Here is a 26,780-nt window from a genome sequence, read left to right on the forward strand (position 1 = left end):
ATACATGTATTTTCTTGAAATAGCTGTGTTGTTATTCTGTAAATATTTCGCTCCCTTGTTCTCGTCGTTGTTTTCTGGTGCGATAATTATTTCCATAGGATAAAGCATCATAGTTTACCAAAAACATGAAGTCAGTGCCCGTGAAATAGACCACTCAGGTCAGGGCAAAATCTTCTGGTAAGTCATGTAGGATTGTGCAGGTTAGGTTCGGCTTGGCCCCCTTCCTATCAGTTTTAAAAAGTTAAAGTTGGGGGCAAACGGTATAACTGCAATAGCATTAAAATTTGTTCTTCCATTCATCACTCTGTCCCTCAGTCCAGCTTGTCTCTTTCTCAGTTCTCTTGTTTTCTGCACACCCAACATTTATTTATTTTTATCCTAATTTCAACATGACAGCATTTTTTTATGTTAATACTTTATATACATATACATAAGTATCTCCCACAGGATGTGAAATTCTTCTGAATCTTAAGATTCTCGTCACAGTGAAATACCTGGTCACAAGCAATGTCCTCTTTACCATAGCTGACTGCATATCTATATATATATATATATATATATATATATATATATATATATATATATATATATATATATATATATATATATATATATATATATATATATATATATATATATATATATATATATATATATATATATATATATATATATATATATATATATATATATATATATATATATATATATATATATATATATATATATATATATATATATTGTCGTCATCAGGTAGCAGGGCTATTGGAGATGTCAACTGATATACCTGATACCCTTTCTACATATAATTTCTCTATCAGAGGAAGCGCACCTTGTGTCCGAAAAAGTTTATGATGTTGCTGGTATGGCAGGATTTATGGAGTTAGACTACACCTAGGATCAGTCCGCTCATTCTCAGTAGTAATGTACAGGCTGACGGATGAGGTCAGGCAGCAGTCTGTGGACCATGGTATTTGTGGATGACACAGTGGTATGTAGTGAAGGCAGGGAAGAAACTGAAAATGACATAGAGAGGTAGAGGTATGCACTGTAGAAGAGGGATGAAAATCACCAGGAGCAAGACTGAATACATGTGAGTGAGCCTCTGGAGATGTAAATAATGGTACAGTGAGGTTTCAGTGAGTGCAGTTGGCAAAGGTGAAAATCTTCAAATACTAAGGCTTAACAGCCCAAAGCAATGGAACGTGTGCTACAGAAGAGAAGAAAAGAGTACCGTACAGGCCAGATGGAATGGAGGGAGAATGGTGACAGGATCATCCACTATTTGTGCTCAAGGACAAAGCCCTGCGTCTGTCCTGTGGTGACTGTGTCCATTCATAGCAACAAAAAGAAGTCAAGCAACAGATATCATAAAAGACCTTTTGCTGTAAGAAAAGCTTTACATGGTAATACGTTTACTTGTATTTTTAACATAGAAAGATAAATTATTAGACTGTGTAATCCTTTTTCATCGCACGTACTAAGGCTAACTAGAACTATATTATCAATGAAATAGTAATATGAAATAACGATAAATTCCTTACCTCTGCCGCATGCTAAATAAATAAAGGTAGAGTTGGGGGCATATGCTATAGCTGCATGTGGCCTCATTGCTCATCTCCATCTTATTGGCCCTAGAGCTGGTTGTTGGCAAGAACTACTTACTCTGGGACATGGCTAGTGTGACAGGAGTTATCAGTTTCCTTCCCCAGGTTTTCCCAAATATCCATTTCTATGAGTGAAGAAACAATTCCCACTACTTTTTTTCTTACTATTTTCAGATTAATAATACTCAAAACCATTATAATTTGAAGAAAATATACAAACAAGTAGTTCAAATGATGTAATAAAGGTAAGGTAAAGTTGGGGGCATACGCTGTAGCAGCGCATGGCCTCGGTGCTCATCTCCGTAGCATTAGCCCCTGAGCCTGTGGTGGGAGGGAGCCCATTACCGCGGGACACAGGGCCAGTGTGACATCCAGGTTACCACAGTTTACCTTCCCCAGGTTTCCCCAGGTACCCATTTATCTACCAGCCAGAGAGGGAGGACGAACAGCTGGGTGAGCTGCACGCCGACTGCTCGGACTGGGATTCAAACCCGGGCCCGCGGAGTAGAAGACAGGCACGCTGACCACTAGACCACGGAGGAGTATAAAGTAATAAAGAAAACTAACTAATCTAAGCAAACCCAACATACCCCTGCCAGCACTGTCAGTGCACTGGACAGTCTGGGCGGTGGCTGCAGTGGTTAGATTTGGTTATGTTACGGCTGCTTAGGTTAGTCAATACTTATAATGTAAACCTTCATAATATGGTTAAAGAGCATTTATTTTTGCCCCTTGCCCACAGCTTGGAAGAGTATTTTGAAGTGGCAGAACTGAACTATTTACCAAAGACTTTGTAAATAGTCTTCCTAGGGCGTTTTATCCAGTATTCCCCCTTTTTTATCACACTGAAAAGGAGAATGAGCAGCTGGGAGGGTGGCACGTCAAAAATGGCCAGTACATTATTAAAGAAACACTGATGCATTGGTTAGCAGGTTCAGCAGCACATCCGTGTGTCCGTGTATGAATTTCAGCTTGATCAGTCGACACGCAGCTCACCCAGCTGTTCGTGCACCCTTTTGGGCTGACTAACTAATGGGTATCTAGAAAAACTTTGGGAAGATAAACTGCGGGTAGCAGAAATGTCACACTGGCCCTGTCATTATTATTATTATTACCTATCACAGACTCAAGCTTTGAGGTATGCCCACAACTCTACCTGGAGACAAGGTAATCCTGAAAACATGATTTATCTCGAGAAAAACAAATGTGGCCGCTGCACAGTTCATGGTACGCGCAGATAAATCACGTGACTTTGTTTACGTTTTAACACTCACGCTTGCCAACCTCGGCCGACCATTTATACCAACACTGCCGACGATTTAGGTTCGGTGCGGGTCTCGTTGGGGAGCGTAAATCTCTGAGTGTAAGACGGGCGCCTTGCTCTCGTACGCCAGCCAACGAACCTAGTGCGCGTTTTCGTTTTACCGCTCCCGAAAGGACTGTAAGACCGGCCCTAAATTCTGACAACATGTTCCTCACTTTTGAGACTACATCCGAACACATCCTTTCCATAATCAAAGGCATGAAAAAGACATGCCCAGGACAAAGTGGTATAAATAAAACCATCTTAAAACACATTCCCCTTGAAACCATTTCATACTTAAACAAAGACTCTCAAAGCCGCCCTTTCAGCAAGCTACTTCCCAACAAGTTCAAGAGGCCACGTTGAAACTGATACCAAAAGCAGGTAAAAACCCTCACTACCCCGCTAACTATAGGCCAATAATCCCCTTTGAAGTGCCGGGGAAGATATTTAAGTGAGATGAAGGATGAAGTACAAAATCTTACACCTCAGACATCCTATCATTCCAGAAAAGCTCATATGCGACTTTCTAGATGATAGGTCGGTGAGAATAAGACTTTGAAACTTACTCGGTGACATCTTTGACCTGAGCTGCGGTGTCCCTCAGGGCAGTGTGCTCTCCCCGACGCTATTCACTCTACACCAGCGATACCCCTCCCCCACTCAGAGGGCATTCATCTCATACGCCGACCGACGATGTCAAATCGTCGGTCCAGGAGGAATCCAGTCAGATGGCTCAACTTTCGACGGACATCCACTTGACTTGACTCCCTTAACTCCTGTGAGTTGATATGGCGAATACAAACCGACACCAAAAAATTCACTGTCATGAAGCTCGGCTCCCTATACCAATGAACAACTGATTACTGCAAATGACACACACCACACGCAACAAACGGGCAAAATCCTGGGTCTCCACATCTCCACAAATGGTTTCTATAAACATGTCCAGAATAGAGTCAAGTATGCCAGTACGTCAAAACTATACAGATTTAAGCTGATGCCCATGCACAAACATAAAAACCCACCTTGTAAAAACACTTATCCTGCCATCCTTGATTACCCTCCCATACCCACACACACATTCAGTAACACTCAACTCGCTAAGCTCCAGAGGGTCCAGAACACAGCCTTACGTTTTGCCACCAACCAATATCACCCATACGCCATGACCACAGAGCAAATCCACATAGCAACAAACACTCTCCCTCTCAACATGCGTATACACAACACAGCCACAAAAATATGGCAAAGACTTTCCTTGCTCAACATACACCACTTCAACACCCTCATTGACAACGCGAACAACATACTCAGGTACAACAGAGCCTTCCCAAGCAGCCTTGCCGTAATAAACTCCCTGCCTGCACCGCTATTCCACTGAATCTGATCCACCCCAAAGAAGCAAATTCAGAATCACTGCATCCACACTCGGCTAGCGAGCTATACGCAAACACCACAACTACACGTTACACCCAAAAACACAAATGTAAACACAATCGTGACTCCTCCGAAATCAAACATGTAAGAACTTGTTGTGAACATAACGTCGACTACGTGCCAAACAATGTATCAACCAAACTTCAGCTTCATGAACTGATTGTAAGCCTAAAAGTGTCATAAAAAGCCAAAGATAGCTGGACTTCCCGCCTTCTCTTCTCCCTCCCTTCTTTACTTCTCTTTACCTTCCTCACCCACCTCTTCTAATTCTTCCTCTTCTCTCTCTAAAAAAAAAGCCACCTCAGTTCCTCTCAAGAAGCGAAAGCGAAACTAGTCGGGAATGAACTCATCTCAAACACACCCGTGCTTCCTCCCTCCTCCTGCACTCAACTTGTCGAAGATGTCCTTACAATAATAACAATAATGATAATAATAACAATAACAATAACTATAATAATAATAATAATAATAATAATAATAATAATAATAATAATAATAATAATAATAATAATAATAATAATAATAATAATAATAATAATAATAATAATAATAATAATAATAATAATAATAATAATTAAAATGAAAAATAACCAAAAATCATCGACATATATGATTGATATGATTGTTAACATTTCCTACCCTCCTGTTGAAGTTTTTGTTCCATTTGTCTATCAGCCATTCCCTGAAGCCAAGCAGTTTCCTCACGTCCTCTGGCCGCAGCGTGTCGTCACCTGCTGCAGCGTTCACCCCGGCACTGGACGTGACCTGCAACGATAGGCGACACTGACTTTACCACCAATTGAGACTGGCAGGGAGAGAGAGAGAGAGAGAGAGAGAGAGAGAGAGAGAGAGAGAGAGAGAGAGAGAGAGAGAGAGAGAGAGAGAGAGAGAGAGAGAGAGAGAGAGAGAGAGAGAGAGAGAGAGAGAGAGAGAGAGAGAGAGAGAGAGAGAGAGAGAGAGAGAGAGAGAGAGAGAGAGAGAGAGAGAGAGAGAGAGAGAGAGAGAGAGAGAGAGAGAGAGAGAGAGAGAGAGAGAGAGAGAGAGAGAGAGAGAGAGAGAGAGAGAGAGAGAGAGAGAGAGAGAGAGAGAGAGAGAGAGAGATAAAAAAGGCGGTACATTGACAGACAGATGGTAGAGACAGACAGATCGATAGCGAGATAGATGCTAATAGCGTGCCAAAACCCACCTCAGGCAGCATGCTGTGGGCGGCGTCCCCGTGCACCGCGCCGCTCCTCCTTGTCAGCCACCTCGCTGCTAAGTCTTTACCCTGCCTCTTAGCCAAGTCCAGCGGCGTGAGGTCATCATCGGCCCCCGTACTGGGCGCCGTGTCCTTATCCAGCAGGTATTTGACCACGTCCAGACTCCTTGCCCTCACAGCCCAGTGCAGGGGTGTCAGGCCATAGCCGTCCATTGCGTAAAGAGGCCAGCCAGCCCCCTCCAGGGACTTCAGCACAGCCTCGTGGCCATAAAAGCTGGCGAGGTGCACCGGGGTGTGTCCGTCGGCGGCATGCAGCAGATCGGGGGTGGGCGGCGTGACCGGGATGAGGGTAGACACACACTCAGCTTTACCAAGTAATGCAGCCCAGTGGAGGGCCGTCCATCCTGTGTGGGGGAGACATGGAAACATGGAAATATAGGTAACAGAGTGCCTATTGGCTCATTACGAGGTTGCCCGCTTTGGTGATTTAATCTGCTCGACCGCCACTTGGGGCCTGAGGAGCAGATGAAAGCACCTCGATATTGAGGAGCAGATGAAAGCACCTCGTTATTCAATTTACTCCCGACGCAACGAAATGACTGTCAATTCTATATTTGAAGGAGTTGATGGTATTCGCATTTACTACTTCTGAGGGAAGATTGTTCCAGTGGCGGATGACTAGGTTTGAAAAGAATCTCCTTCCAATATCTGTGTTACATCGACTCGACTGAATGGGTAAGCCGTTATTTCTATTTCTTGAGTTGGTTTGCAGTTCAAAGAATTTGGAGTAATCGACGTTACTGAACTTTTTTCAGATACTTGAAGACTTGAATCATATCCCCTCGTAGGCGTCTTTTCTCCAATGTAAAGATATGGAGTCGCTTGAGTCGTTCCTCGTACGGGTGAGCCCTGAAGGTTTGAATCATCTTTGTGGCGCGTCGTTGAATCCTTTCCAGTAAAGCAATGTCCTTTCTGTAATTAGGAGACCAGAACTGTACTGCATTATCGAGGTGCAGTCTTACCATGGAAGTATACAAGGATAGCATCACGTCTGATGCTTTACACTCGAAGGTCCTCGCTGTGAGCCCGAGCATAGTGTTGGCTTTGTTGTATGCTTTTTTACAGTGATTCGCGTGTTTCAGGTCACTGCTGATAGTGACTCCAAGATCAGTGTCCTCCTGCATTGCCTGCAGAGGTGTCCCATTCATGATGTATGTATGGCTACTATTTTGGGACCCAATGTGCATGACTTTGCCATTGTCAACATTAAAAGACATTTGCCTTTTTTCCGATAACGTGATTAAGGTCTTTCTGAATGATTACGCAGTCGGTCTTTGTGAAGGCTTCTCCACCCACCTTGGTGTCATCTGCAAATTTTGATATTGAGGATTTCAATCCTGATTCTAGGTCACTGATATATATGATAAAGTGGATGGGTCCCGGCACTGATCCTTGAGGCACTCCACTAGTGACTGGAAGCCAATCGGAAGGCTGTCCGTTGAGTAGTACCCGTTGTTTTCTGTCAGTGATCCAATCACTAATCCACGCGATCAGATTGGCTCCAATGCCCGTAGAGTGCAGTAATGGAAGGAGAGGTAAGAGAAGGAGGGGAGTGAGAGTAAGGAGGAGGGGAGGGAGAGGAAGGAGAAGGAGAGGAGTGAGAGGAAGGAGAAGGAGGGGAGGGAGAGGAAGGAGAAGGAGGGGAGGGAGAGGAAGGAGAAGGAGGGGAGGGAGAGGAAGGAGGAGGGGAGATAGAGGAAGGAGAAGGAGGGGAGGGAGAGGAAGGAGAAGGAGGGGAGTGAGAGTAAGGAGAAGGAGGGGAGTGAGAAGAAGGAGAAGGAGAGGAGTTAGAGGAAGGAGAAGGAGTGGAGGGAGAGGAAGGAGAAGGAGGGGTGGGAGAGGAAGGAGAAGGAGGGGAGGGAGAGGAAGGAGGAGGGGAGGGAGAGGAAGGAGAAGAAGGGGAGGGAGAGGAAGGAGAAGGAGGGGAGGGAGAGGAAGGAGAAGGAGGGGAGGGAGAGGAAGGAGAAGGAGGGGAGGGAGAAGGAGATGGAGGGGAGGGTGAGGAAGGAGAAGGAGGGGAGGGAGAGGAAGGAGAAGGAGGGGAGAGGAAGGAGAAGGAGGATAGGGAGAGGAAGGAGAAGGAGGGAGGAGAGGAAGGAGGAGGGAGAGGAAGGAGAAGAAGGGGAGGGAGAGGAAGGAGAAGGAGGGGAGGGAGAGGAAGGAGAAGGAGGAAAGGGAGAGGAAGGAGAAGGAGGGGAGGAAGAGGAAGGAGGAGGGGAGGGAGGAAGGAGAAGGAGGAGAGGAAGGAGAAGGAAGGGAGGGAGAGGAAGGAGAAGGAGGGGAGGGAGAGGAAGGAGAAGGAAGGGAGGGAGAGGAAGGAGAAGGAGAGGAGTGAGAGGAAGGAGAAGGAGGGGAGGGAGAGGAAGGAGAAGGAGAGGAAGGAGAAGGAGGGAAGGGAGAGGGAGGAGAAGGAGTAAGAGGAAGGAAAAGGAGGGGAGGGAAAGGAAGGAGAAGGAGGGAGAGGATGGAGAAGGAGGAGGAGGGGAAGGAGAAGGAGGGAGGGAGAGGAAGGAGAAGGGGAGGGAGAGGAAGGAGATGGAGAGGAGGAGAGGAAGGATAAGTAGGGGAGGGAGAGGAAGGAGAAGGAGGGGAGGGAGAGGAAGGAGAAGGAGGGGAGGGAGAGGAAGGAGAAGGAGGGGAGGGACAGGAAGGAGAAGGAGGAAGAGGAAGGAGAAGAAGGGGAGGGAGAGGAAGGAGAAGGTGGGAGGAAGAGGAAGGAGAAGGAGGAAAGGGAGAGGAAGTAGAAGGAGGGGAGGGAGAGGAAGGAGAAGGAGGGAAGACAGAGGAAGGAGAAGGAGGAGGAGAGGAAGGAGAAGGAGGGGAGGAGAGGAAGGAGAAGGAGGGGAGGAGAGGAAGGAGAAGGAGGGAGGAGAGGAAGGAGAAGGAGAGGAGTGAGAGGAAGGAGAAAGAGGGGAGGGAGAGAAAGGAGAAGGAGAGGAAGGAGAAGGAGGGGAGGGAGAGGGAGGAGAAGGAGGGGAGGGAGAGGAAGGAAAAGGAGGGGAGGGAAAGGAAGGAGAAGGAGGGGAGGGAGAGGATGGAGAAGGAGGGGAGGGAGGGGAAGGAGAAGGAGGGGAGGGAGAGGAAGGAGAAGGAGGGGAGGGAGAAGAAGGAGAAGGAGGGGAGGGAGAGGAAACATGGAAACATGGAAACATGGAAATGCAGGCAACAGAAAGCCTATTGGCTCATTACGAGGTCTCCCGCTTGGGTGATTTAATCTGCTCGACCGCCACAATGGGCTTGGTGAGCAGATGAAAGCACCTCGATATTGAGGAGCAGATGGAGGCCCCTCGTTATTCAGTTTACTCCTGACGCAGGGAAATGACGGTCGATTCTATATTTGAAGGAGTTGATGGTATTCGCATTTACTACTTCTGAGGGAAGATTGTTCCAGTGGCGGATGACACGGTTTGAAAAGAAACTCCTTCCAATGTCTGTGTTACATCGACTCGACTGAATGGGTAAACCGTTATTTCTAGTTCTTGAGTTGGTTTGCAGTTCAAAGAATTTGGAGTAATCGACGTTATTGAACTTTTTAGATACTTGAAGACTTGAATCATATCCCCTCGTAGGCGTCTTTTCTCCAATGTAAAGAGATTGAGTCGCTTGAGTCGTTCCTCGTACGGTTGAGCCCTGAAGGTTGGAATCATCTTTGTGGCGCGTCGTTGAATCCTTTCCAGTAAAGCAATGTCCTTTCTGTAATTGGGAGACCAGAACTGCACTGCATACTCGAGGTGCGGTCTTACCATGGAATTATACAAGGATAGCATCACGTCTGGTGTTTTACACTCGAAGTTCCTCGCTATGAACCCGAGCATAATGTTGGCCTTGTTGTATGCTTTTTTACAGTGATTCGCGTGTTTCAGGTCACTGCTGATAGTGACTATAAGATCCTTTTCCTCCTGCATCGCTTGCAGAGGTCTATCATTCATGATGTATGTGCGGTTGCTTTTTTGGGACCCAATGTGCATTACTTTGCATTTGTCAACATTAAAAGACATTTGCCATTTTTCCGACCATTCGATAATGTGATTGAGGTCTTTCTGAATGATTTCGCAGTCGGTCTTTGTGAGGGCATTTCCACCCACCTTGGTGTCATCTGCAAATTTCGATATTGTGGATTTCAGTCCTGATTCTAGGTCATTGATATATATGATAAAGAGGATGGGTCCCAGCACTGACCCTTGAGGCACTCCACTAGTGACTGGTAGGCAATCGGAAGGCTGTCCGTTGAGTAGTACTCGTTGTTTTCTGTCGGTGAGCCAATCTCTTATCCACGCGATCAGATTGGCTCCGATGCCCGCCGAGTGCAGTTTCTTAAGGAGTCCGTCGTGCGGTACCTTGTCGAAGGCTTTCTGAAAGTCCAGGTATATAACATCACTGGGGATGTGGGCATCCCAGTTCTTATATATACCTTGGAAGAAGTCTAATAAATTCGTTAGGCAGGAGCGCTTGTTTCTGAAGCCATGCTGGGTGTCGGAGATTACATTATTGTTTTCTAGAAACTTAACAAGTTTATCTCTAATAATCTTTTCGAGTATTTTTCCTGCCACTGATGTCAAACTTATGGGCCTGTAGTTTAATGTAACGCTTTTGTCTCCTTTTTTGAAAATCGATGTTACGTTCGCCATCTTCCAGTCTTCCGGGACCTTGTTTAGTTGAACTGACCGGTTGAGTATGGTAGTGAGTGGTTGAAGTATTTGTTGTTTAAGCTCTTTTAATAACCGCGGGGACAAACTGTCGGGTCCCGTTGACTTGTTCGTGTCGAGTTTGTCCAAGTACTTTTTTACTTCTTGGTCGCATATTGAGTTAATTTCCAGCGGCGTGATCACACTCGGCGGGGCAGGGCTCTCGGGAATGGTTTCGATGTCCTCGACTGTGAATACGGATGCGAAGTTAGTGTTGAGGATTCTGGCCATCTGTTTACTGTCCTGAGTTACAGATCCAGTCTCGTCTGTCAGGGGACCAATATTGGATTTTACTTTCTTTTTCGATCTTATGTACGTGAAGAATTTCTTGGAGTTAGTTTTGATTTCGCGCGCTATTTGCTTTTCATAGATGCGTTTGCTACTCCGAATAAGGCTGCGACAAGCTCTGAGGCTGTTGTGGTACTGTGTGCTGGCTTCGGCCGTAGCATTCTCTTTCATCAAATTATAATTCCTTTTTTTTAGGTTTACTGCCCTTTTTATTTCTCTGGTCATCCACGGTGGATCTACGGCCCCATTTACTCGCCTGGATTTCGTAGGCACTGTAGCCTTCTCTACTTGCAACAGCTTATCTTTGAAGACGTTCCACGCGTTGTCGATTGTATTGTCGGTGATGCCAAGTTGGTCCCAGGTCGTAGGGGGAAGCAGTGCACGGGCTAAGTTGAAATTTCCTTTTTTGTAATCTGGTATCAATGATGGATTATCTACGAGTTTGTGACATATGTTGATATTAAAACGGATTAAGTGGTGATCGCACCCATTAAGTTTCTCACCAACTGTACAGTCGCGAATGAGGTCGGGGTCGCTTACTAATACCAGATCCAGCAGATTGTTTTCTCTTGTTGGTTGAGTTACATCTTGAGTGAGGAACGAATCCTCCACCATTTCTAAAAGCCTGTTACCCTCTTGATCTCCAGTCATCAGTCCCCAGTCAATGTTAGGGCAATTAAAGTCCCCAATTATAATTGCCTCCTTGCTTTGTGTTAGAGAGTGAATCTCTTCGTAGAGGGCAGTGTCATCGGCTGCCTGTTGTTTTGGGGGCCTGTATACGGTTGCAAGTGTTAGTTTCTTATTATTTGTGGTTATTTCCACATAGACGGAATCGTATTTCTCTGCGTCCTGTTTGTCTATTTTTATGGCAGGGAGCGTAGTTTTACGTAGTAAATTACTCCTCCTCCTTTCTTGTGCTTTCGACTTTTGTGGAAGCTTTCGTACCCAGGGAATGACATTTCGGATTCTAGATGGGTAGAGTTGGCCCAAGTCTCTGTGATGGCTACCACATCTGGTTTCTCTGTTGCAATATACGCCCTAATTTCGTCCTTTTTGGGTATTAAACTACGTGCATTTGTGTACATGATAGAAATGTGGCCGTGACGAGTTGTACCAGTTCGCTTGTCGGAGGCGTGGTTAGTTACACAGTTTCTTGTGAGTCGCACTGACGCTACGGGTTGGTTGATCAAGGGCTGCCTTTGTCCCGTCCTCGCCCGCCGTTTTTTGAAAGTCTTTTCGAAAAGCTTTTCACTGCCTCGTCCAGAAGCCTCCCGAGACACGCCGATCCAACCTCATTCAGATGTAGTCCATCATTCCAAAACAAGTCTGGGCGCTCAAGGAAGTGGTGCCAGGCGTTTGTAAACGCCACGCCTTCGTCGTCACAAATTTCCTTCAGACTAGTATTGATGTTGCTCGCTTTGCTGTTGAAACCGGCGTAAGCGCTGATTCTGGGTAGAATTCCAGAGACAATGACGTGAGGGGACTTGGTCTTGTAACGCCGAATGACCTGACGGTATTTTGATAGTAGGGCCTGAGTTTGAGTAGACTGAACGTCATTTGTCCCCGCGTGAATCAAATAAACTGTGTCTTCCTTCGCGAGTTCCGTGACAGCATCGACAGCTGAAGTAATGTCGTCCAGTTTGGCTCCCGGAATACAATAACGCCTCCGCGTCTCTGTATTCCTACCGCAGAATTCCGTTAATTGACCTCTAACCAGCGAGTCCCCTACAAGTCTAACAGATGTTTTCAGCTTGTCTGTGCCCCGAAACTGTGTCTGATCTACGCAGACCACAGCAGGAAGAATGGTCTTGTGGCGTCAAATGGATGAGTAGTGAGGAGTGGGAGTGTGGTGGCGACTGGACGTGGAGGCGTTAGGAGGGCTGGTAGAGGAGAGGAAGAGATGAGGAAGAGGCGGAAGGGGTTGACTGCAGGGGAGTAGAGGAGGAGGATGTTGAGGATGTGGAGGAGGGGGCAGAGGCGGAGGAGGAGGAAGGGGAGGAAGGGGTTGACTGGGGAGGAGTAGAGGAGGAGGATGTTGAGGATGTGGAGGAGGGGGCAGAGGCGGAGGAGGAGGAAGGGGCGGTAGGGGTTGACTGGGGAGGAGTAGAGGAGGAGGATGTTGAGGATGTGGAGGATGGGGGAGAAGAAATGTATGAGGAGGCGGCAGAGGCGGAGGAGGTGGAAGAGGAAGAAGGGGTTGGCTGGGGGGGAGTAGAGGAGGAGGATGTTGATAATGTGGAGGAGGGGGCAGAGTTGGAGGAACACAAAGGAACACAAAGGAAGAACAAACAACAGCAGACCTGCTGGTCCTTACGAGGTTGTTTGTGACAAGCTACACTAACTATCTAATCAAAGGTGGAAGATGAAGGACAGCAAAGGCGAAGGCTCCTCCCCACCCCCCCATCCCTCCAGCCAAAGCTGGCAGGAAAGGAAAAAGAACCATGCAGCATGGAAAAACTGCATGGAATTTATGTAGGAAAGAGGAAAGAACTACCATTACTGCTACCACTAACCGGGCGATAAAAGCGGACAAGGACACCAGTATTCGAAAGAACTTAACGTTATTACGACAATGAGTAATATCTTAGTTGCTGGTTGGATTCAAAACACTTGTCTAATCTATTCTTGAAGGCCGTAACTGTTGTACTATCAACGACATCACAAGGTAGAGAGTTCCAAACATTAACAACTCGATTGAAGAAGAAGTGTTTAGCTTCGTGCGATGAGAATCTTTTACCACTTATCTTCAAATTGTGATTTCTTCTTGTTCTATTTGATCGATCAATTGTAAAGTAATCTTCCGCATTAATATCACTGAATCCTTTGAACATTTTAAACACTTCTATTAGATCGCCTCGCATTCTTCGTTTTGATAGGCTGAATAAATTTACTTTTAAGCCTTTGTTCATATGACAAATTTCTCAACCTAGGAATCATCTTTGTTACTCTTCGTTGGACCCGTTCCAACTTTTCTATGTCTTTTCTGTAGTAGGGAGACCAAAACTGTACACAGTACTCTAGACGGGGTCGAACCAACGAATTATACAGTTTTAATATTACTTTTTCCGATTTATTATTAAAGACTCGTCCGATGAAGCCAACCAATTTATTTGCAGTTTTAACTACCTCTGAACAATGCTGACCGGGCTTTAAATCGCTTGATATAGTGATTCCAAGATCCTTTTCTTTACTTACTGCAGAAAGTTGTTGGCCATTCATTACGTACCGAACGTGATTGTTATTTTTCCGATGTGCAACACTTTACATTTGTAAACGTTAAATTTAATTTGCCATTGATTGGCCAAAAGTTAAAGTCGATCTATATCTGATTGTAAAGCTTCTTCGTCGAGTATCGCTGTTACTTTACTAGCAATTTTGTGTCATCAGCAAATTTTGATACTTTGCAAGTGAGCCCATCATCGATATCATTAACATAAATTAAGAAGAGCATGGGGCCAAGCACTGATCCTTGAGGTACGCCGCTTTTGACATCGAGCCAGTTAGATGTAACACCGTTTAGAACTACTCTCTGTTTCCGCTCAGAGAGCCAGTCCGCAAGCCAATTGTGAATGTTACCCGAGATACCGTGCGCCAGTAGTTTGCTGAGCAATCGTTGGTGGGGACCTTATCAAATGCCTTTGAAAATCCAGATATATGATATCTACTGATCTGCTTTCATCGAACACCTCAAAATATAGTGAAAAAATCAAGTAAGTTAGTCAAACACGAACGTTTACTACGGAAGCCATGTTGCGAATTATTTATTATATTATTTTCTTCGAAGAATTTCACCATATTGTCGCGAATGATAGTCTCCATTAACTTACAAACAATAGATGTCAGGCTAATTGGTCGATAGTTTCCAGGATGAGACTTGTCCCCTTTTGAAAATTGGTGTGACATTTGCAAGTTTCAATCCGACGGAACTTTTCCAGCTGTTAAAGATTTATTGAATATGATGGAGAGCGGTTTACAAATTTGATGTTTGATTTCTTTTAAGACCCTAGGGTAATTTTGTCTGGACCAGGAGCTTTGCTTACTTTAATCTTTTCAATTGTGCGTAAATGTCACTTTCTACGATGAGCACGCCACTTAACATCTTTTCGGTCCTTCTAACCTCCGGCGGTTGAGGTGATAAACAATCTTCGTCGGTAAATACGGATGCGAAAAAGTTATTTAGGATTGTAGCCATTTCATTTTCATCGTTCGTGTGGTTACCATTTTCATTAGCAAGCGGTCCGATACCACAAGTGAGTGACTTTTTATTATTTACATAGCTGAAAAATTCTTTAGGATTAGATTTACTTGTTTCCGCTATATATTCTTCAAGATTTTTCTTGCTTCGTTTTATTAATTTCTTGGTTTCGCGGCGAATTCTGTCCAACTCTAATTTGTCAGCCTCGCTCTGAGATGATATGTACCTACTGTATACGAGTTTTTTAAGAGATAGGCTATTTTGAATTTCGTTATTCCACCATTTGGGTTTCTTCTTAGAAGCTGAACGTCTGTTACGATAGGGTACGCATATGCTTATGGCATTGTTCAATATTGTGGTGAAGTCCCCCCAAGATTTATCAATATCTGTTTCCGCCGTGATTTCAGTCCAGTCAGAATTATTTAGAATTGATCGAGTCTTGCAAAATTCGCCTCTGATAATCAGGCACCTTTCTTTACTAGGAGTTACTTTACTTTCTTTCATATTGATGTTGAATGTGATTGTTCGGTGATCGCTAGAACTAAAAATTGGACCAACATTTACTTCGTTAACTAGATCAGCTGTCGTTGAAAAGATAAGGTCAAGTATATTATTTTCCCGAGTCGGTTCTTGAACGTGTTGATGTAAATCACTTTCTAGTAAATATGTGTACAGGTCGAGCCCTGTATGACAGTTCAACGGTTCACCCCATCTTTTCACTGGCAAGTTAAAGTCCCCAACAATTACTGCCTCGCAACGGCTACTTGTTTCTAATAATAATTCACTTAATGCGTGGTCGATATCAAGAGTCTGCCTTGGCGGTCTGTAGATAAGTCCAATTACTATTTTACGAGATTTATTTTTAATTTCAATGAAGACCGTGTCTACATTGGTTATAATATCTGTTTTCACGGATACTGGATGGAGAGAGTTGTGGATATAAAAGATAACGCCTCCACCCTGTCTGTTCTCTCTTTCATGACTAAAAATGGTATAACCCGGTAATCTATATTCCGCAATGAAATCTCTATTTGAAGTGTCTATCCAAGATTCTGTGACCCTGATGATGTGATAATGATTTGCAGCTGCGAGGACTTCTAAGTCTTTAAATTTGTTACGTAGGCTACGAGCGTTTACATAGCAAGCTTTAATGTGATTCGAGTCGGGAGTTTTCGGGTTGAGTGCACCCTTACGGTGGAGCTGCTGGTGTTCTCGCCTCCGCGTTTTTTGGCTTTCGAAGAGCCACTTGGTCACAGAGCAGCCTCCCGAAACGGGCTGCTCCAACAGGGTTTAAGTGAATGCCATCAGGAAGGAACAAGTCCGAATCGTAGTAAAAATTGTTCCACAAGTTAGCGAACTGGACGTTTTCTTGTGAGCAAAGGGACTGAAGTCTGTTGTTTGTGCTGAAGGCCTTACTGTAAAAGCTAGATTCGGCACCGACCCTCGGGAGGATTCCTGAGATTATGATGTTACTGGCATCCGTTTTACGTTTATACTGCTTGATCATGCGGCGGTATTTCAAGCAGTTCCTCAGAAAGGGTTGTCTTTACGTCATTTGTCCCCGCGTGAATGACAAAGAGGGTGTTTCGGTCGGCATTTCGTGACATCATCGCCCGCTGCGGTGCTGTCGTCCAGTCTGGCACCTGGATAGCAGTAACGTTTTCTGCGGCCGTCTGATGCACGACCACAGAACTCAACCAGCTGGCCACGCACCCTGGAGGCCCCCCCGAGGCGCGTCTCGCACTCATCCTCCCTGGTGTCTGCCAGCACCAGGAACCTATTGAAGGTAGTGGGGGTCAGTAAATCCTTGGTTGCCTGCTTCGGTTTGGCTCCATTCCTTACAGGTTGGAACCCGACATCCTGTGAAGCAGGAAGAGGAGCGTTAAGTGGGGCAGGCTGGAAGTTGACCTGTGAGGCAGGCTGGGAGTTAGCCTGTGAAGCAGGCGGGGGGTTCGCCTGTGAGGCAGCGAGGGGGTAAGCCTGTGAGGCAGGCTGGCGGTTGTTCTGTGAGGCAGGCCGGGGGTTAGCCTGTGAGGCAGGCTGGGGGTTAGCCTGTGAGGCAGGCTGGGGGTTAGCCTGTGAGGCAGGCTGGGGGTTATCCTGTGAGGCAGGCTGGGAGTCAACCTGTGAGGCAGGTAACACGTCCTCCCGTGAAGCAGGAGGGTCGTCTGGAGAGGGCACAGTCTCAGTGGAGGGCCTCTCCACCATCGATAGTGGAGTCACTGCCACATTTGTTAAAACAAATTCCTGAAGGGAGGGAGGAGGAGGAAGGGGCGGAAGAGAAGAGTGAGGAAGAGGAAGGGGAGGAGGAAGAGTAGGTGGTGGTGATGGTGGGATGGGTGGGGGAGGGGGCGGGGGTGATGGCGGTGCTGGTGGTGGAGGGTGAAGAAGGGGGGGGGTTGGCGGCCTGTGGTGATGAGGTGGAGGAGGGAAGGGAGGAGGCGGGGGTGATGGCGGTGCTGGTGGTGGAGGGTGAAGAGGGAGAAGAAGAAGACGAAGAAGACGAAGAAGAAGAAGAAGAAGAAGACGAAGAAGAAAAAGAAGAAGAAGAAGAAGAAGAAGAAGAAGTGAGTTGAGGGTGTGACGTCACGATGTCCCAAAGTAAAGAATTGGAGCGTTGTACATCCTCGTTGGTTGTTTGTAGTGCCTGAATACGTAAGTCTAAGACACAGTACCTACACATCGCGTCGCTGGCTTGGTAGTGAATCGCAGCATATTTCTTTGAACAATTACAGCAATTGAAATAGTTGGACGGCATGATTACTTTTTATTTTTTATTTACTGTTGCAAGACGATATATCGGTGAGCTTTACAGTTAAGATGAATTTTGTATCAACACCTAGAGGAAGGCGGCTTTAAATCGGTCGAGTCACGCGGGAGAGTTTCAGGTATGGCGTCTTAGAGGGCCCACACGTGTTTTCCCTCTGGGATTAAAATTCTTTGGGGGATTGAAATTTTCCTCCTTTTCAAAACAGGTGTGCTGGTATACGGGTCAAGCTTTGCACTTCTACGTTAGTGACAGTTTTTCTACGTTAGTTAGACACAAGAAGCTCACTGTCTTTCACTGGGTGCTGTGTTAGGTCGTGTAGTTGTAATCCTACTGAGGAAAGACAGGAAACACAAAAAAGTCGATATATAACTTAACCGCTCACCTCAGCAGGGAAATCCTCTCACTGTAAGGTAATCCTCGCAACACTTCAAACACTAGTTAGACGCGTCACAGCACTGAGTTAGACGTTAGTTTATTAGGTTGAGTGGTGCTAAATAAAACAAGTAAACAAGCACAGTTAGTCGTTCGATTTCTGAGAAGGCGTACGGGCCTATTTAAGTAACAGTTAATTAAAAACGTGGATGAACGGATTTCAAAAGTTGTGACGTTAAAATGTAACACACGGAGTCGATTTACACATACAGAGTCGAGGGGAGGGAGAGGAAGGAGAATGAGGGGAGGAAGAGGAAGGAGAAAGAGGGGACGTAGAGGAAGGAGAATGAGGGGAGGGAGAGGAATGAGAATGAGAGGAGTGAGAAGAAGGAGAAAGAGGGGAGGGAGTGGAAGGAGAAGGAGAGGAGGGAGAGGATGGAGAAAGAGGGGAGGGAGAGGAAGGAGAAAGAGGGAAGGGAGAGGAAGGAGAAGGAGGGGAGGGAGAGGAAGGAGAAAGAGGGGAGGGAGATGAAGGAGAAGGAGGAGAGGGAGAGGAAGGAGAAAGAGGGGAGGGAGAGGAAGAAGAAGGAGGGGAGGGAGAGGAAGGAGAATGAGGGGAGGGAGAGGAAGGAGAATGAGGGGAGGGAGAGGAAGGAGAAGGAGGGGAGGGAGAGGAAGGAGAAGGAGGGGAGGGAGAGGAAGGAGAAGGAGGGGAGGGAGAGGATGGAGAAGGAGGGGAGGGAGAGGAAGGAGAAGGAGGGGAGGGAGAGGAAGGAGAAAGAGGGGAGGGTAGGAAGGAGAAGGAGGGGTGGAAGAGAAAGGAGAAGGAGGGGAGGGAGAGGAAGGAGAAGGATGGGAAGGGAGAGGAAGGAGTAGGGACGGGAGAGGAAGGAGAAGGAGGGGAGGGATAGGAAGGAGAAGGAGGGGAGGGAGAGGAAGGAGAATGAGGGGAGGGAGAGGAAGGAGAAAGAGGGGAGGGAGAGGAAGGAGAAAGAGGGGAGGGAGAGGAAGGAGAAGGAGGGGAGGGAGAGGAAGGAGAAGGAGGGGAGGGAGAGGAAGGAAAAGGAGGGAGAGGAATGAGAAGGAGGGGAGGGAGAGGAAGGAAAAGGAGGGGAGGAAGAGGAAAGAGAAGGAGGGGAGGGAGAGGAAGGAGAAGGAGGGGAGGGAGAGGAAGGAGAAAGAGGTGAGGGAGAGGAAGGAGAAGGAGGGGAGGGAGAGAAAGGAGAATGAGGGGAGTGAGAGGAAGGAGAAGGAGGGGAGTGAGAGTAAGGAGAAGGAAGGGAGGGAGAGGATGGAGAAAGAGGGGAGGAAGAGGAAGGAAAAGGAGGATAGGGAGAGGAAGGAGAAGGAGGGGAGGGAGAGAAAGGAGAAGGAGGGGAGGGAGAGGAAGGAGAAGGAGAGGAGGGAGAGAAAGGAGAAGGAGGGGAGAGAGAGGAAGGAGAAAGAGGCGAGGGAGAGGAAGGAGAAGGAGGGGAGGGAGAGGAAGGAGAACGAGAGGAGGAGAAGGAGAAAGAGGAGGGAGAGGAAGGAGAAGGAGGAGGGAGAGGAAGGAGAAGGAGGAGGGAGAGGAAGGAGAAGGAGGAGGGAGAGAAGGAGAAAGAGGGAGGAGAGGAAGGAAAAGGAGGAGGGGAGAGAAGAAGGAGGGAGGGGAAGGAAAGGAAGGAGGGAGAGGAAAGAGAAGGAGGGGAGGGAGAGGAAGGAGAAGGAGTGGAGGGAGAGGAAGGAGAAGGAGAGGAGGGAGAGGAAGGAGGAATGGAGGGAGACGAACGAAAAGGAGGGAGAGGAAGGAGAAGGAGGGGAGGGAGAGGAAGGAGAAGGAGGGGAGGGAGAGGAAGGAGAAGGAGGGGAGGGAGAGGAAGGAGAAGGAGGGGAAGGAGAGGAGGGAGAAGGAGAGGAGGGAGAGGAGGGAGAAGGAGGGGAGAGAGAGGAAGGAGAAGGAGGGGAGAGAGAGGAAGAAGGATGGTAGGGAGAGGAAGAAGAAGGAGGAGAGGGAGAGGAAGGAGAAAGGGGGAGGAGAGAAAGGAGAAGGGGGAGGGAGAGGAAAGAGAAGGAGGGGAGGGAGAGAAAGGAGAAGGAGGGGAGTGAGAGAAATGAGAAGGAGGGGAGGGAGAGAAAGTGGAAACGAGGGGAGGGAGAGGAAGGAGAAGAAAGGGAGGGAGAGGAAGGAGAAGGAGGGGAGGGAGAGGAAGGAGAAAGAGGGGAGTGAGAGGAAGGAGAAGGGGGGAAGGGAGAGGAAGGAGAAGGAGGGGAGGGAGAGGAAGGACAAGGAGGGGAGGTAGAGGAAGGAAAAGGAGGGGAAGAAGAGGAAGGAGAAGGAGGGGAGGGAGAGGAAGGAGAAGGAGGGGAGGGAGAAAGGAGAAGGAGGGGAGGGAGAGGAAGGAGAAGGAGGGGAGGGAGAGGAAGGAGAAGAAGGGGAAGGAGAGGAAGGACAAAGAGGGGAGGGAGAGGAAGGAGAAGGAGGGGAGGGAGAGGAAGGAGAAGGAGGGGAGGGAGAGGAAGAAGAAGGAGGAGAGGGAGAGGAAGGAGAAAGAGGGGAAGGAGAGGAAGGAGAAGGAAGGGAGGGTGAGGAAGGAGTAGGAGCGGAGGGAGAGGAAGGAGAAAGAGGGGAGGGAGAGGAATGAGAAGGAGGGGAGGGAGAGGAAGGAGAAGGAGGGGAGGGAGAGGAAGGAAAAGGAGGGGAGGGAGAGGAAAGAGAAAGAGGGGAGGGAGAGGAAGGAGAAACATGGAAACATGGAAATGCAGGCAACAGAAAGCCTATTGGCTCATTACGAGGTCGCCCGCTTGGGTGATTTAATCTGCTCGACCGCCACTTTGGGCTTGGTGAGCAGATGAAAGCACCTCGATATTGAGAAGCAGATGGAAGCCCCTCGTTATTCAGTTTACTCCTAACGCAGCGAAATGACGGTCGATTCTATATTTGAAGGAGTTGATGGTATTCGCATTTACTACTTCTGAGGGAAGATTGTTCCAGTGGCGGATGACTCGGTTTGAAAAGAAACTCCTTCCAATGTCTGTGTTACATCGACTCGACTGAATGGGTAAACCGTTATTTCTAGTTCTTGAGTTGGTTTGCAGTTCAAAGAATTTGGAGTAATCGACGTTATTGAACTTTTTTAGATACTTGAAGACTTGAATCATATCCCCTCGTAGGCGTCTTTTCTCCAATGTAAAGAGATTGAGTCGCTTGAGTCGTTCCTCGTATGGTTGAGCCCTGAAGGTTGGAATCATCTTTGTAGCGCGTCGTTGAATCCTTTCCAGTAAAGCAATGTCCTTTCTGTAATTGGGAGACCAGAACTGCACTGCATACTCGAGGTGCGGTCTTACCATGGAATTATACAAGGATAGCATCACGTCTGGTCTTTTACACTCGAAGTTCCTCGCTATGAACCCGAGCATAATGTTGGCCTTGTTGTATGCTTTTTTACAGTGATTCGCGTGTTTCATGTCACTGCTGATAGTGACTCCAAGATCCTTTTCCTCCTGCATCGCCTGCAGAGGTCTCCAATTCATGATGTATGTGTGGTTACTATTTTGGGACCCAATGTGCATGACTTTGCATTTGTCAACATTAAAAGACATTTGCCATTTTTCCGACCATTCGATAATGTGATGGAGGTCATTCTGAATGATTTAGCAGTCGCTCTTTGTGAGGCATTCCACCCACCTTGGTGTCATCTGCAAATTTCGATATTGTGGATTTCAGTCCTGATTCTAGGTCATTGATATATGATAAAGAGGATGGGTCCCAGCACTGACCTTGAGGCACTCCACTAGTGACTGGTAGCCAATCGGAAGGCTGTCCGTTGAGTAGTACTGTTGTTTTCTGTCGGTGAGCCAATCTCTTATCCACGCGATCAGATTGGCCTGATGCCCGCCGAGTGCAGTTTCAAGGAGTCGCTCGTGCGGTACCTTGTCGAAGGCTTTCTGAAAGTCCAGGTATATAACATCACTGGGGATGTGGGCATCCCAGTTCTTATATATACCTTGGAAGAAGTCTAATAAATTCGTTAGGCCGGAGCGCTTGTTTCTGAAGCCATGCTGGGTGTCGGAGATTATATTATTGTTTTCAGAAACTTAACAAGTTTATCTCTAATAATCTTTTCGAGTATTTTCCTGCCACTGATGTCAAACTTATGGGCCTGTAGTTTAATGTAACGCTTTTGTCTCCTTTTTTGAAAATCGGTGTTACGTTCGCCATCTTCCAGTCTTCCGGGACCTTGTTTAGTTGAACTGATCGGTTGAATATGGTAGTGAGTGGTTGAAGAATTTGTTGTTTAAGCTCTGTTCATAACCGCGGGGACAAACTGTCGGGTCCTGCTGACTTGTTCGTGTCGAGTTTGTCCAAGTACTTTTTACTTCTTGGTCGCATATTGAGTCAATTTCAGCGGCGTGATCTAACCGGCGGGGCAGGGCTCGGGAATGGTTTCGATGTCTCGACTGTGAATACGGATGCGAAGTTACTGTTGAGGATTCTGGCCATCTGTTTACTGTCCTGGGCTACAGATCCAGTCTCGTCTGTCAGGGGACCAATATTGATTTTACTTTTTCGATCTTATGTACGTGAAGAATTTCTGGAGTTAGTTTTGATTTCGCGCGCTATTTGCTTTTCATAGTTGCGTTTGCTTCTCCGAATAAGGCTGCGACAAGCTCTAAGGCTGTTGTGGTACTGTGCTGGCTTCGGCCGCAGCATTCTCTTTCATCAAATTATAATCTTTTTTTAGGTTTACTGCCCTTTTATTTCTCTGGTCATCCACGGTGGATCTACGGCCCATTTACTCGCCTGGATTTCGTAGGCACTGTAGCCTTCTACTTGCAACAGCTTATCTTTGAAGACGTTCCACGCGTTGTCGATTGTATTGTCGGTGATGCCAAGTTGGTCCCAGGTCGGGGAAGCAGTGCACGGGCTAAGTTGAAATTTCTTTTTGTAATCTGGTATCACTGATGGATTATCTACGAGTTTGTGACATATGTTGATATTAAAACGGATTAAGTGGTGATCGCACCATTAAGTTTCTCACCAACTGTACAGTCGCGAATGAGGTCGGGTCGCTTACTAATACCAGATCCAGCAGATTGTTTTCTTGTTGGTTGAGTTACAACTTGAGTGAGGAAACGAATCTCCACCATTTCTAAAAGCCTGTTACCCTCTTGATTCCAGTCATCAGTCCCCAGTCAATGTTAGGGCAATTAAAGTCCCCAATTATAATTGCTTCCTTGCTTTGTGTTAGAGAGTGAATCTCTTCGTAGAGGGCAGTGTCATCGGCTGCCTGTTGCTTTCGGAGGCCTGTATTCGTCAGTGTTAGTTTTTGTTATTTGCGGTTATTTCCACATAGACAGAATCGTATTGCTCTGCGTCCTGTTTGTCTATTTTATGGCAGGAGTGTACTTTTTACGTAGCAAACTACCTCCTCCTTTCTTGTGCTGACTTTGTGGAAGCTGTACCCAGGAATGACATTTCGGATTCTAGATGGGTAGAGTTGGCCCAAGTCTCTGTGATGGCTACCACATCTGGTTTCTCTGTTGCAACATACGCCCTACTCGTCCTTTTGGGTATTAAACTACGCATTTGTGTACATGATAGAAATGTGGCCGTGAGCTTGTCGGAGGCGTGAGTTACACAGCTGTGAGTCGCACTGACGCGAGAGGATGGAGAAGGAGGGGAGGGAGACGAAGGAGAAGGAGGGGAGGGAGAGGAAGGAGAAGGAGGGGAGGGAGAGGAAGGAGAAGGAGGGGAGGGAGAGGAAGGAGAAGGAGGGGAGGGAGAGGAAGGAGAAGGAGGGGAAGGAGAGGAAGGAGAAGGAGGGGAGGGAGAGGAAGGAGAAGGAGGTTAGGGATAGGAAGGAGAAGGAGGGGAGGGAGATGAAGGAGAAGGAGGGGAGTTAGAGGAAGGAGAAGGAGGGGAGTGAGAGGAATGAGAAGGAGGGGAGGGAGAGGAAGGAGAAGGAGGGGAGGGAGAGGAAGGAGAAGGAGGGGAGGGAGAGGAAGGAGAAGGAGGGGAGGGAGAGGAAAGAGAAAGAGGGGAGGGAGAGGAAGGAGAAGGAGGATAAAGAGAGGAAGGAGAAGGAGGGGAGGGAGAGGAAGGAGGAGGGGAAAGAGAGGAAGGAGAAGGAGGGGAGGGAGAGGAAGGAGAAGGAGGGGATTGAGAGGAAGGAGAAGGAGGGGAGGGAGAGGAAGGAGAAGGAGGGGAGGGAGAGGAAGGAGGAGGGGTGGGAGAGGAAGGAGTAGGAGAGGAGGAAGGAGAAGGAGGGGAGGGAGAGGAAGGAGAATGAGGGGAGGGAGAAAAAGGAGAAGGAGGGGAGGGAGAGGAAGAAGAAGGAGGAGGAGATGAAGGAGTAGGGGAGGGAGAGGAAGGAGAAGGAAGGGAGGGAGAGGAAGTAGAAAGAGGGGAGGGAGAGGAAGGAGAAGGAGGATAAAGAGAGGAAGGAGAAGGAGGGGAGGGAGAGGAAAGAGAAAGAGGGGAGGGAGAGGAAGGAGGAGGGGAAAGAGAGGAAGGAGAAGGAGGTGAGCGAGAGGAAGGAGAAGGAGGGGAGGGAGAGGAAGGAGAAGGAGGGGAGGGAGAGGAAGGAGGAGGAGAGGAGAGGAGAAGGAGGGAGGAGAGGAAGGAGAAGGAGGATAAAGAGAGGAAGGAGAAGGAGGGGAGGGAGAGGAAGGAGGAGGAGAAAGAGAGGAAGGAGAAGGAGGGGAGGGAGAGGAAGGAGAAGGAGGGGAGGGAGAGGAAGGAGAAGGAGGGGAGGGCGATACAGGCGAAGGAGGGGAGGGAGAGGAAGGAGAAGGAGGGGAGGGAGAGGAAGGAGAAGGAGTGGTGGGAGAGGAAGGAGAAGGAGGGGAGGGAGAGGAAGGAGAAGGAGATGAGGGAGAGGAAGGAGAAGGAATGGAGGGAGAGGAAGGAGAAGAATGGGAGGGAGAGGAAGGAGAAGGAGGGGAGGAAGAGGAAGGAAAATGAGGGGAGGGAGAGGAAAGAGAAGGAGGGGAGGGAGAGGAAGGAAAAGGAGGGAAGGAAGAGGAAGGAGGAGGAGGGGATGGAAGAGGAAGGAGAAGGAGGGGAGGGAGATTAAATAGAAGGAGGGAGGGAGAGGAAGAAGGAGGGCAGGGAGAGGAAGGAGAAGGAGGGGAGGGAGAGGAAGGAGAAGGAGGGGAGGGAGAGGAAGGAGGAGCGGAGGGAGGGAGAAGGAGGGGAGGGAGAGGAAGGAGAAGGAGGGGAGGGAGAGGAAGGAGAAGGAGGTTAGGGATAGGAAAGAAAAGGAGGGGAGGGAGAGAAAGGAGAAGGATGGGAGGGAGAGGAAGGAGAAGGAGGTTAAGGAGAGGAAGGAGAAGGAGAGGAGTGAGAGGAAGGAGAAGGAGGGGAGGAAGAGGAAGGAGAAGGAAGGTAGGAAGAGGACGGAGAAGGAGGGGAGGGAGAGGAAGGAGAATGAAGGGAGGGAGAGAAAGGAGAAAGAGGGGAGGGAGAGGAAGGAGAAAGATGTAAGGGAGAGGAAGGAGAAGGAGGGGAGGGAGAGGAAGGAGAAGGAGCGGAGTTAGAGGAAGAAGGGGAGGGAGAGGAAGGAGAAGGAGGGGAGGGAGAGGAAGGAGAAGGAGAGGAGGGAGAGGAAGGAGAAGGAGAGGAGGGAGAGGAAGGAGAAGGAGGGGAGGGAGAGGAAGGAGGAGGGGATGGAGAGGAAGGAGAATGGGAGGGAGAGGAAGGAGAAGGAGGGGAGGGAGAGGAAGGAGAAGGAGGGGAGGGAGAGGAAGGAGAAGGAGAGGAGTGAGAGGAAGGAGAAGGAAGGGAATTAGAGGAAGGAGAAGGAGGGGAGTGAAAGGAAGGAGAAGGAGGGGAGGGAGAGGAAGAAGGGGAGGGAGAGGAAGGAGAAGGAGGGGAGGGAGAGTAAGGAGAAGGAGGGGAGGGAGAGGAAGGAGAAGGAGGGGAGTGAAAGGAAGGAGTAGGAGGGGAGGGAGAGAAAGGAGAAGGAGGGGAGGGAGAGGAAGGAGAAAGAGGGGAGGGAGAGGAAGGAGAAAGAGTGGAGGGAGAGGAAGGAGAAGGAGGGGAGGAAGAGAAACGAGAAGGAGGGGAAGAAGAGGAAGGAGAAGGAGGGGAGGGAGAGGAAGGAGAAAGAAAGGAGGGACAGGAAGGAGAAAGAGGGGAGGGAGATTAAGGAGAAGGATGGGAGGGAGGGGAAGGAGAATTAGGAGAGGGAGAGGAAGGAGAAGGAGAGGAGTGAGAGGAAGGAGAAGGAGGGGAGGAAGAGGAAGGATAAATAATGGAGGGAGAGGAAGGAGAAAGAGGGGAGGGAGATGAAGGAGAAGGAGGGGAGGGAGAGGAAGGAGAAGGAGCTGAGTGAGAGGAAGGAGAAGAGGGAGGAGAGGAAGGAGAAGGAGGAGGAGAGGAAGGAGAAAGAGGGGAGGGAGAGGAAGGAGAAGGAGGAGGGAGGAGAGGAAGGAGAAGAGGGGAGGGAGAAGGAGGAGAAAGAGGGAGGGAGAGGAAGGAGAAAGAGGGAGGGAGAGGATGGAAAGAGGGAGAGGAGGAAGTAGAAGGAGGGGAGGGAGAGGAAGGAGAAAGTGGGGATGAGAGGAAGGAGAATGCTGGGAGGAGAGGAAGGAGAAAGAGGGGAGGTAGAGGAAGGAGAAGGAGGGGAGGGAGAGGAAGGAGAATGAGGGAGGAGAGGAAGGAGAATGAGGGGGGGAAGAGGAAGGAGAAGGAGAGGAGTGAGGAAGGAGAAAGAGGAGGGAGGAAGGAGAAGGAGAAGGGAGAGGAAGGAGAAGGAGGGAGGGAGAGGAAGGAGAAAGAGGGAGGGAGAGGAAGGAGAAGGAGGGAGGGAGAGGAAGGAGAAGAGGGGAGGGAGGAAGGAGAAGGAGGGGAGGGAGAGGAAGGAGAAAGAATGGAGGGAG

General features: G+C 48.1%; 1 protein-coding gene across 1 annotated transcript in view; it reads right to left on the reverse strand.

Moving 5' to 3' along the window:
• Positions 1-946: 946 nt before the first annotated feature.
• The window catches only part of LOC126992324 (ankyrin repeat and protein kinase domain-containing protein 1-like), a 135,502-nt gene continuing 109,668 nt past the window's right edge, over positions 947-26,780 (reverse strand). The window contains exons 5-7 of the mRNA XM_050850997.1: positions 5,537-5,952; positions 4,990-5,115; positions 947-958 (exon numbers count right to left, since the gene is read on the reverse strand). Of these exons, the coding sequence (XP_050706954.1) occupies positions 947-958; positions 4,990-5,115; positions 5,537-5,952 (554 nt within the window). The remainder of the gene's footprint in view (positions 959-4,989; positions 5,116-5,536; positions 5,953-26,780) is intronic.

This window comes from Eriocheir sinensis, unplaced genomic scaffold (genome assembly GCF_024679095.1).
Source record: "Eriocheir sinensis breed Jianghai 21 unplaced genomic scaffold, ASM2467909v1 Scaffold441, whole genome shotgun sequence".
In the NCBI taxonomy this organism is placed as follows: Eukaryota; Metazoa; Arthropoda; class Malacostraca; order Decapoda; family Varunidae; genus Eriocheir; species Eriocheir sinensis.